Genomic DNA, 11160 nt, shown 5'->3' with positions numbered 1-11160 from the left:
CCCTTTTAACAGGAAGAAACCTCCAGGGGAACCAGGCTCAGGGAGGGGCAGACATCTGCAGTGACCAGTTGGGGGTTATGAGGGGAGGAAATGGAGAAAATAATGATTAATAACTAATGATTAAATGCAAAGTGGTGTTAAGGTGAGTGAATAATAGGAAGTCCTCAGCAGCCTAGACCTAACTAGGGGAGGTTTCAGGGTCACCCGATCCAACCCTGATTATATGCTTTATCACAAAGGGTCGTTTTAAGCCTGATTTAAAAACTATGGGGGCTGTCTGTGCCCTGAATCCAAACTATGAGCTGGTTCTACAGAAGAGGGGCATGAAGCTGCAGACTCTGCCTCCTGTTCTACCTTTAAGTACTCAGGAACCACGAGTTGTGTTTGCATATTTAAATGCAAGAAAGCAAAGACATACCAAACACACTGAGAGACACCTCTTCTTATTCCTAGTTTATTCAGGAAATCCAGTGTCATCACAAAAAAATCAAACAGCTCATATTAATGAGTTTAACCAACATTAGTATTATTTAAACAGGGTCACATCTATGTCACCTGTTTTATAACAGCAATCAAATGGTTCAAACTTTATTATAAATCTTAGAAATCAAGTCAGAGTTCTTCTCCATGACTACCACGTTGGGTTTGTCTGAACTACTGACAGTAAGAGCATCAAAATAAAAGTAATGCACCACTAGAGTCATTACTGGAGGTTTTTATAAAGATTGAAATCCTGACTCTGCTATTAGGGCTCAGGTTTTAGGTTATGGTGTGTCTTTCTCAGTGGTTCACAGGTTGTTATCACAGTTGTTATCTCTAACACTTCCTTTCCATCAGTGAGGTGCAGGTGTCTGAGCTGTAGCTTATTTTTTCCCCCACTAAAATAAGACTGGCAGTAGCAGGCCACCATAAAACAGTCGACCCCAAAGCTGGAAGCAGTGATGTCAGTGGCTATACAAGGACCTGCTGAAAATGTTTAAACAATAACTGGTGAATGAAGCAGCCTGCATGATTTTCTTCTCATGGAAATAGAAGAAGCATCACTGCTAGTAAAGCTATGTAATCACTCCTCAAACCATTTAAAATGTAGGATTACTTTTTTTTTTTCAAAAGGCACCAAAGGAAGGCGTCTCCCTGCATCCGCAGCAGCACCAACACTCACTGCAACTTGACGGAAAGAGGTATAACAGCCTGTGAGTGGACTTTAGGACCTTAGTTACTATATTTATATTATATTAATCAATAATTTCATACATTACAGGTTAACATTTGGTTATTTTTGTTTCAAAAAAAAACTCTAGAAAGTTATCAAAATGCACATGAACAGAAATGTACTCAAAGACGATGGATAAAATGTTTGTTGTGACCTTGTCTGAACTACAGCCTAAATTTAATAATATAACTGCACCACACTATTTATACCAGTATAAACACCTAAATTACTGTAATTTAAGGTGGAAGGTGAATTGTATGATCACAAAGCAGTTGCATAAAATTCTGCAGAAATCAAAGTCTTGCTTGATCGTGCATCTAACACACTGATCGTGAACTGTAAATACTGCAGTGAGCTCATGCACAGACACTTGTTACACAATGCAGTATTTTGGGAATATGTCCTCGTACAAACACACCCATCCCCCAGGGGGTACACACAGGGACCAGACCAAAAAAACTACAGGGGGAAAAAGGGAGAGGGAAAAAATTCTTGTCGTCATAACCAGATGAGTCACCGTTCTGCTGTCCTTCTCTGCATCGTCTGCTTGTCCGTCATTTATCTTGTCTTCACTGTGGCTGCTCTCTGCATGAAGACAGACAGAAGAGTGTGTATAGACAGATGGAAAGTGTGTGTGATCAGAATCAAAACAAGACAGGCAGAGATGCTGAAGGTGAACCGTTTGCGCTGTGCATCGTGTGTTGTTGACGATTCCTGCCACCAGAGGCTGCTGTTGCACTTAACACGTTTCGCACAAACGCGTGAGATTCTGTGTTCTCCAACACCTCCGCGCATAAACTCACATGGGGTCGTAGCTGCTCTGCTCTTTGGATTTGAGGAAGCGCATGGCGAAGAATCCGCCTGCCTGCAGACACAGCACGAGTATGATGCCGCCTATGAAGCTGGACATGTCGAACTTGGCCTGGGAGAACTCGGGGGAGGAGTTGGTGTTGCTGTCATCACCTTGAGGGAAAGGACACAGAATTCACTGGTTGTTTTATATATATATATATATTTATAAAGTGCTGACAGGGTTTTTAGCGGGTGGAGATGACTGGATTGCCTTTAGGGAATCTTTTAGTCAGCTGTTATGGGACTAGGAGATGACGTCTGAAGCAGAGTTGATTCAGTTTACCTGAAACGGTTTTACCACCTCCCGCAGCGACAGACTCTACAACTGGGGAATGAATTATGTAACAGGGTTATGAAGATGGCAGAAAAACACTTGATATCATCCCCCCCAAAATTATGTTCATTTTTTTTAATACCTGTGCACAATTCAGACACTCTGGTCCAGCTGCAGTTCATGCCGTTGTCTGCCGAATCCCCTTCATCGGTCACACACATCCCTGTATCATTGCCTGAGGGAGACAGACCCCGGCATCACTCAATAATTCAGTGATCTTCTACAAACCAGGGGAGCTAGTGTTACAGCAGCATTGGTGATTGAATTACTATCAGAGGTCACGTGTGTGTGTGTGTGTGTGTGTGTGTGTGTGTGTGTGTGTGTGTGTGTGTGTGTGTGTGTGTGTGTGTGTGTGTGTCACCATTTGGACAAAGCCTCCAGACACAGCCTGTCAGGTTGAGCATGGAATCGCCGACACACAGGTCACATGACTCGGCTTGAGAACAATCTGTAGGAGGGACAACACTGGCAGTTAATTAGCAGTGTCAATCAAAACCCAGCTGGCTGGCCAGTGCCCAGTTATTCTGAAGCAGCTTCATTATTATATGATATCCTGTTAGTTTGGACAGTATCTGAGAATGCAGAAGTTTATGATGATAAGAAAAAGATAATTGCTTCCTGTTAAACTCTCTTATTTGTGCTGCTTCTCAGTGTGTTAGTAATAATAGACAAGAAGCCATCTTACCAGTAAATAAGAAGTGAGACATTAATGAGGAAAGACAACAGACAGCACGAAAATAGACAGCAGATGGCAAGCTTAGGAAGACACACAAGCAGGTTCAGAGTAAAATATACTGAAATGGACACGCTGTGAGAAAATAAAACATACGGATAGACCCATACCTGGCTGTAGATACACAGAATGGATCACTGCTAGAAGCAGCAGAGTGGAGGAGAGAACAGTAAATGCCACCAGCTGCATCCTGACTGCAACAGACACCTGCGAGCAACACCTGGAAACGTTGGCACTTAAAAAGGAGTTGATTTTAAAAACTAAAAAAAGGCTTTGAATTGAAGTCTCCTCAGCTTGTCCTCGAAAGAGTTTCTGGAGGTGATGATAACCAGGACACAATGACAGATGTGAGTGAGGACAGTGAGGAGATCTGTGTAACATGAGCGCCACTAAACTTGGTTCCCTGGCAACCAACTGGCCCACCTCAAGCCACCTGAAATGCATGCCAGTTGGAACGGACTGACACCTGTTTACCTAAGCAGGCGGTGAACGTATACACACACCTTCATTCACACATATGTCCTTATGAAGCCTATAAATTAAAGAAGGACTAATGGGAATAAACTGAGCTAAATTAGTGTTCATTTTGATGTTACCTGCACTTAAACGCATGACAAGGTTCTTTGTTTTCCCTGTTGGAACTCTGGATTTAGTGATGTGGTTGCCTGCTTTGTTAAATTTTCTAAAATCCATGTTGTGGGGACCTTGAATGTCTACGCTTCCGTTAAACAGATGTTGATATTTCACGGCATGAAAAGGGTGATCATCAAAGTCACTTGCAGTCAGCTTCATCGGCACCAAATGTCATGTGATGCCCATGAAGATATCAAGAATAAAATAGCTGAAAAATGCTGCTGACCTTTTAAACCTGAGGTTTAGAATAGAATACCCCTTTATTGTCATTGTACAGAGTACAACAAAATTGGAGTGCCACTCCCTTGGTGCAAGTTTCAATGATAAATATAAATGTAAAATATAAAAAGTACAAAAAAACAATCGTAAGTACTCAAACAATAGTATGTACAATATATACAGGATAGCAGCATTAATATAATGACAGTATGAATAGCAGCATAATATAATGACAGTGACGGTATGGAATAGGTTCAATTGTTTTTGTGCTTATTTACTACGGTGATAGCTCTGGAAAAGAAGCTATCCCTGAATCTGTTTGTCCTGGTTTTATGTGACCTGTACCGTCGGCCTGACGGTAATAGTTCAAACAGTTGATTGCTGGGGTGAGAGTGGTCCTTGATGATATTGCCAGCTCTGCTGAGGTACCGAGAGTTTGCAGTGACCTCCAGGCTGGGCAGAGAGCAGCCAGTGATCTTCTGGGCTGTGTTGATGATCCTCTGCAGTACTTTCCTGTCCGCAGCTGAGCACCCTGCATACCATGATGTTATGCCGTACGTTAGGATGCTCTCTATGGTGGCTCTGTAAAATGTCACCAGCAGCCTCTCTTCCAGGTTGTTCCTCCTGAGCACTCTCAGAAAGTGGAGACGCTGCTGGGCCTTTTTAACCACCGCTGTAGTATTTGCAGTCCAGGAGAGGTCATCAGATATCTGCACGCCCAGAAACCTCATGGAGTGTACCCTCTCCACACAGTTCCCGTGGATGTAGAGTGGGACCGGGTCTGCTCTGCCCTTCCTGAAGTCCAAGATAAGTTCTTTAGTTTTCGTGGTGTTCAGTTGGAGGTTGTTAACTGAACACCACTCAGTCAGTCTGTTGACCTCATCTCTGTAGTCCGACTCATCCCCCCTTGAGATGAGTCCAACCACTGTGGTGTCATCCGCGAACTTTATGATGGTGTTTGGGAGATGGGTAGGGGAGCAGTCGGATGTGTAGAGCGTAAACAGGGGGGACTCAAACTCAAACTTATGTTGCTGTTGTAGCTAAAATTCATTCCTTCAATGTCTTTTGTGACTTATTGAGATTCTTTTATCTACCCAGATCCCCCAAAACATCCAAAAAAATGAACAGCTTCAAAAATGAATTCATGCTAATTCATGTTATTCATACTTACAGCAATACAAGTCAAGTAGAGGAAGGTTTAATAGACCTTGATCTAGATCTAACAAGAGCTAATAAGGTCTTCATATCCCTTTAAAGATTTCCAACAGGCTTCTGCTAAAAAAAAAATACATTGGCTTTTCATCTATTCTGTACTCACATTTTTACCTCGGTGATGAAATTAAGATTTTTTTAAACTTTTTTACTGTATACCTTATAAGCATCACCACCCACCTATTGATAGAATATGTTTCTTGTACTTTATCTGTGCAAATAAATATAAAATATCCCAGATAAATGTAAAGAAAGAGACAAAGAAAACCATTGTAACACTCTGTGACACTAGCCTAGATCGGGATGTTTGTAGTAATGTTACTCTTAATGTGTGATTAGTTGTAAAAGCTGAAGAGGTTACAGTTAAATCGTACATTCCTATTGGTAAAGTGAGTATTGAGCATTACTGTTTGAAACTACAGTTAAGTCCATATGGGATTTTGGACAATGACACATTTTCTGTTTGTCTACAAATCACGGCAGTATGTTTGTTTTTTTAATCCAACAATCCAGATGTAAATGAGGGGCAGACTTTGAGCTTTACTTCAAGTGGTTTAACAAAAGTATTACATGATATAAGCAGTTTCAACAGCAATTAAGCAATGTTTCCTGGTTATTCCATGACAAATCAGGCTGGTGAGAGACCTGGAGTTGATTCCAAGTGTTGAACTCTGTAGATTTTCAGCAGAACTCTCAACATGAGGTTCAAAGAGACATAGATGTAGGTGATGGAGGTGAGGCTGAAAAACCAAATAGTCCTGTTAGAGAAATAGCAAAATCCTTATAGGACAGGACAAATCAACAACTGACCTTCTCGGCTACACAAAAAGGCCTGAAAAGCAAAAATACCCCTCATCTGATTAAGAAAAACCCTTCACATCATCTAAACAAGGCACAGAGAATCTGTCCATGATGCCCAGGTGTTCTAGACTTCAGACTGTTTCATGTTTGTTAAACCGTTTGATGTAAAGCTCAGACTCTGCATCTGAATCACATCCTGGTTGTTTAATTTTAAAGCGACTGTGATGTACAGAAAGGCAACATTACAAAAAATTGCGTCATTTCCAAAAACCTGTGGCGCATGGGGTTAGCTCAGAGTACAAAGGTGCTCAGGTTTTGCTTTTTATAAGAGGCTCCGCAACGTGCAGCTGGGCAAATGCATCAGCACAAACTGCACAAGTGCTTCCGACCTTTTAAGTTGTCGCTTTGTGATGCAGATGCACTGAGTCACAGCCCCCAATCAGGCCGCAGGGGGAAAAAAACCGTGCACCGAGTCCAGGATCACGACAAAACTTTGCAGCTTTATGCAATGATCGCCACCTCCTCCACTCACACCGACGTGGCTCCTTTAACTCCCACATCTCATATGCTCTGGCACCCATTGTCTGGGTAGATCTTTCTTCAGAGTGGCTCGTGTGTGTTAGGAAGCAAAGAAAACACACACACAAAGGGATATTCCGCAATCCTGTTCCACACGATTTCCTCCTCCGCTGTGGGCAAGCAATCTACAACACCGGCCACAGACTAGTTTACACTCCACGGAGCACTGCTAGTATTAGAAAAGATATACATGACATAATAACATAAAGGACAGGGTGGCACACGCACACACAAATAATCTATAATTATTAAGTGTTTTACATTAATGTAAACCACAGTTAATATTTTTAACAAAATAGTTTAATGCTGTGTAAAAAGAAGTGGGTAACATGAGCAGAGCAGCCGTGATTCTGCAGAAATTTGTAGAAGCTGCTTAATACCGGCGACATTTAGAAGGTGACAAGTGTTGCGCCTCAACTCAGCTCGGTGACGTAGGAGGGGTGTATCGACAGGAAGCGTGTCCTAATATGGCTCGAACAAGACGAGATTCCCCCAGTTAGCTCAGCGCCGTGCGCCACCACGCAGACAGCTGTTGAGCCCAGCCTGTAGCGTCCTACGCTTCGTGTCAAACCGGGGGAAGCCACGAATCCCCTGATGCTGTATTACTGTAGGGGAGGTGGGGGCGTGTGTTTCTGTGAAGCGATACCAAAAATCAAAAAAAGACGAGACAAATACGGTGGATAACAAGCAAAATGTACAATTGATTCCTGTCTTTGCTGGATTGTAGGAAAGCTCTCACCACCCACAGCCTAAACACAAATGCTCAATCCTCTTAGAAGATTTCTAAATGATTGTGAGGCAGTGCGAGGCTCATAAAGACAAGTTATATCTATATATCTATTTATCTTTCTACATATATAATATGTATGTATGCTGATGTTATTTTGAAAACAGTTTTAGTGTATAATACTTCTTGAATTTTACCCAGCACTCCATATTAGTATACCCATTTCTCTGTTAGTGCAACCATGCACGCACAGGCCAGTTTTTCACCACTTCACCCTCAAGAATATTTCACCTATGTGCTTTACATAAATTTAAATTGTGTTTAAAAAGAGTTCAGTTTGTGCTAAAGCTGCTCCCCATCATTCGTTCATTCAGCAGGCTCTCTGTCTCCCTGTACGACATCTCCCCATGAGTCATACTCTGAGATTCAGCACCGTGGACAGCGCCAGCGCTTTGCGTTGTGCGCTCACAGCTGCCAAGTTCCAGCCCTGCCCAACACAAACTCGTATCCTCACCTTCAGCAAGGGGTCTGGGTCTTATTGAGAAAACGTGTGTGTCCGTCGATGGTCGTTATTTACAAGAAATGAAAGCATTAGCGAGCCGCAGTGGGAGGGGCGACGGGGCTCTGCCGCATTTTTCTGAATGAAATTACTCCATGGACGTCCCCTCCCACTTCTCCCCGCATCCCTGGCGCCGTCCCTTGATTGGTCGAGGCTCCCAGTCACTGACGTCAGACAGACTCTTGTGGATGAGCCCGCGCGCAAGAACATTCATTCTGCCTCCAGTGAGCGATTCGGGGAGCTTGAAGAAGGAGAGATGCAAGCGACGCCAGGTGAGAGTTTGGCACAACTTTGGTGAAGACGGGAACGCGGAGCTGTGTCTACACGGGAACCGTCGGTATTTAAACCTGCTGTCGAGCCTTACCGCGAACAGCCTCACCTCGGCTCCATCACCTGTGCTGGATCTTACAGGAGAAAGAGAGAGAAAAATCAGTGTGACTCCCGCAGAGGACTGACTCGTTTAAATAAGGTGAGAGGAATTTAGTACATGCTTGTAAACGTGTCTCGGTACTTGCATGTGTTGGGGGACACGCTCTACGGTGCAGTGAACCCGCATTTGTATGATACTTAAGGGTCCCCTGCGTCAGGAGGTGGGATATACCTCCTCACTGTGGGAACGGAGAAAGAGCGCGGGGTGGGGGGGGACTCAGTGCCCGAGGAGCGCAGAAATAATGCGCTAATAACGTTCCTGCAGGACGTCCAGTTTGTTTTTATGTGTGCGAGCAGATAACTGATAAGATTTTCTCGTGCATGCATGTTGCACGTAGAATTTATTCGAGGTTCTGCGCCTCTGCTGTGCGGCATCACGTGGAAAACCCAGACTGTGGCTTACATAATCGAGTTTACATATAGCCACGCGCACATATGCCTTAAACTGTAATCCTATTTTAAAATGATGCCGTTCATTCATTCTTTTCAGTGGGCAGCAAATGAGAGCCCACCTTTTACAGTCACGTGTTAGCCCGGTGATTAATTAAATATTATATATCTATCCCAAATCATTCAAAATACATAGCCTGTTGGTTGACTGGAAGTTTCGCTCCTTCCCACAAGACTTCCCAAAATACAAACACATAGATTTGGGTAACTGTTTAAAAAAAAAATTGGAAAAAAAGTGATCATTTTTAAAGAAATAAAACCTTATATGGGCTTTCAAGACTACCTTTTTTTCTACATAGCTATTGGAAAGCAGTTTTTTGTGTTGTTTTCCCAAAATGGAGCAGGTAATGATATCACAAAGAGCAGGAGAACACAACATCTGAAGGTCTTATAGTGGTAGGATGGTTTCTCAACAGCTCAGCCGTGTTGGATTACAAGATTATAGCATTTGAAGCAGTGCATTAACACATCAAGTGCTCTTCTGCTCTGTGTGATGCTACAGCCTGCATCCTGTGGCTCAAACCACACCAGCTTCTGTTTCTGGAAATGCTGTTCGATGGACATGTGGGAGCTGTGGTAGTGACTCATCTTTCTGATAGTAACGTATTTCTCAATTTTTTCTCTCTCCTTTAGGTTTTATTGGTGTGACTGCTGAACCAAACAATGATCCTGAACGCCACAGACTTGGGCTGGGATTCTGAATCCTCAGGTGCAGAGCCCATCATCCCATCAGACCAACTGGGAAGGTCATCTGCTTATGAACTCCCACCTCTCACAGCGTGGGGCGTGGCCCTCTGTGTTTCAGGGACCCTCATTGCGACTGAGAATGCCATCGTAGTCACCACCATTCTGGCCACCTCATCTCTTCGTGCCCCTGTCTTCCTGCTGCTTGCCAGCCTTGGTATGGCTGATCTTCTGGCTGGTGTGGCGCTGATTCTGCACTTCCTCTTCATGTTCTGTGTGGAGCCCAGTGATTGGTCAGAACTGCTGACCTCAGGACTACTGGTGACATCACTGACTGCCTCCCTCTGTAGCCTAATGGGTGTTGCCCTAGACAGGTACCTGTCTCTGAGCCACGCCCTCACCTACGGCTCAGGCCAGTCACGGCGGAGAGCCGCCATCCTCTTGCTGCTGGTCTGGTTGGGTGCATGCATGATTGGGGCGGGGCCAGCAATGGGATGGCACTGTCTTGAAGACCCAAATTCCTGTTCTGTAGCACGACCTCTGACCCGGACATATCTATCGCTGCTGTGTGGGGGCTTCCTAGTGGTTGTAATGGTAACCCTGCAATTGTACGCTGGGATCTGCCGTGTCGCTAGGCGGCATGCCCATGCCATCGCTACCCAAAGGCATTTCCTCCCTTCCAATCAGTCATATGCAAGCAAGCACGGCAGTGGGAGAGGTTTCTCTAGGTTGCTCCTGGTCCTCAGTGTGTTTGTGGGCTGCTGGATGCCCTTCTCCCTCTGGGGGCTGCTGGGAGATGCGTCCAGCCCTCCTCTGTACACCTATGCCACCTTGGTGCCAGCTGCAGGCAGCTCCCTACTAAACCCCATTCTCTACAGTCTGAGACACAAAGACATTCGCAAGGTGCTGCTCCACGCCTGCTGCCCACACAGATACTTGCACAGCACACACATACACTACCCTGTTGATGTGTAAACTGCCAAACCTCAGCAGACTCAACCCAACATAAGATCTATGCCAGACATATCACCGTTTGTGTGCCAAAATACACTCATTGCTGCACTGACTGTCACTTGGATCCAGAACGAGGAGTCTCTGACACATGCATACTCCCACACGCGCAGGCAGCACTTTTCAGAGATAAAAGTGTTTCTACAAATCAGAATGTACTGAGCTGTCCTGGCTGGTGGCCATCTTGGGACAAAAGATACTGTTTGTGCTGTGTACCTCATCCTCAGTCAACTGTAGCTTCACTGGATTCCCAGAAGAAAACAATCACAGAAATACTATAATGTGTATTATACATATATAAATATATATATATATATATAAAACAGACTTGATGAGCATCGGCACTTTACAACAGGATTGGAGAGATTATAAATAGAAGCCTTTCACAGTGTAATGACATGTGATCCAAAGCCTGAGTTCATTTACTTGAATGTCTGCAAAGCAACATGTTATATAATGTTGAGAGTATATTTTGCACATGTTGTTAAAGGCACTTTGAAACATACTGACAGTATGTTCGAGTTGCACAACCATTTTTAAAAAAAAAATGAATATTTTATACTGATGAATAATAAATGATTTTTTTCTACCAAGTGACGTCATCCTTCTTCACTGCTAGCAGGGCTTTTAGTGCTTGTCTCTTTCCATCTCTCACTCTTTAACTCGGACCACTGCTGCTGTTCCTGTATCTTAAATTATTTCGTGTTCGAAGCAATGGGCGATG

At 43.8% G+C, this 11160-nt stretch overlaps 2 protein-coding genes across 3 annotated transcripts; one reads left to right on the top strand and one right to left on the bottom strand.

Annotated features, from left to right (window-relative positions):
* Positions 1 to 440: 440 nt before the first annotated feature.
* cd164l2 (CD164 sialomucin-like 2) lies at positions 441 to 4004 on the bottom strand. 2 transcript variants are annotated; one of them, XM_040020022.1, is made up of 6 exons: positions 3243 to 4004; positions 2761 to 2847; positions 2482 to 2574; positions 2349 to 2390; positions 2017 to 2176; positions 441 to 1798 (listed from the first exon to the last, which is right to left on the bottom strand). In XM_040020022.1, the coding sequence occupies exons 1-6, from the start codon at positions 3574 to 3576 to the stop codon at positions 1783 to 1785; spliced, it is 732 nt and encodes a 243-aa protein (XP_039875956.1). In that variant the 5' UTR covers positions 3577 to 4004; the 3' UTR covers positions 441 to 1782. The 2 variants fall into 2 exon arrangements, with proteins under 2 accessions (XP_039875956.1, XP_039875957.1); XM_040020023.1 differs by lacking the exon at positions 2349 to 2390.
* A 4064-nt stretch (positions 4005 to 8068) lies between these two features.
* On the top strand, positions 8069 to 10972 carry gpr186 (G protein-coupled receptor 186). Its single transcript, XM_040019899.1, has 2 exons — positions 8069 to 8331; positions 9375 to 10972. Exon 2 carries the CDS (start codon positions 9405 to 9407, stop codon positions 10398 to 10400), a length of 996 nt encoding a protein of 331 aa, XP_039875833.1. The 5' UTR covers positions 8069 to 8331; positions 9375 to 9404; the 3' UTR covers positions 10401 to 10972.
* The last annotated feature ends 188 nt before the right edge of the window (positions 10973 to 11160 follow it).

This window comes from Simochromis diagramma, unplaced genomic scaffold, assembly GCF_900408965.1.
Source record: "Simochromis diagramma unplaced genomic scaffold, fSimDia1.1 OVJJ01000753.1, whole genome shotgun sequence".
In the NCBI taxonomy this organism is placed as follows: Eukaryota; Metazoa; Chordata; class Actinopteri; order Cichliformes; family Cichlidae; genus Simochromis; species Simochromis diagramma.
The sequence above is the reverse complement of the archived record's forward strand: the minus strand, read 5'-3'. Positions and strand labels throughout refer to the sequence as shown.

Bases quoted from the DNA above. Each gene is read 5' to 3' on its own strand.
- cd164l2 (XM_040020022.1), bottom strand. From the start codon at position 3,576: ATGCATTTCAGGTGGCTTGAGGTGGGCCAGTTGGTTGCCAGGGAACCA. The intron at 2,848-3,242 runs GTATGGGTCTAT...TCCCTCCTACAG, and splicing joins TTCTGTGTATCTACAGCCAG to ATTGTTCTCAAGCCGAGTCA. The intron at 2,575-2,760 runs GTGACACACACA...TGTCTCCCTCAG, and splicing joins CTGGAGGCTTTGTCCAAATG to GCAATGATACAGGGATGTGT.
- gpr186 (XM_040019899.1), top strand. From the start codon at position 9,405: ATGATCCTGAACGCCACAGACTTGGGCTGGGATTCTGAATCCTCAGGT.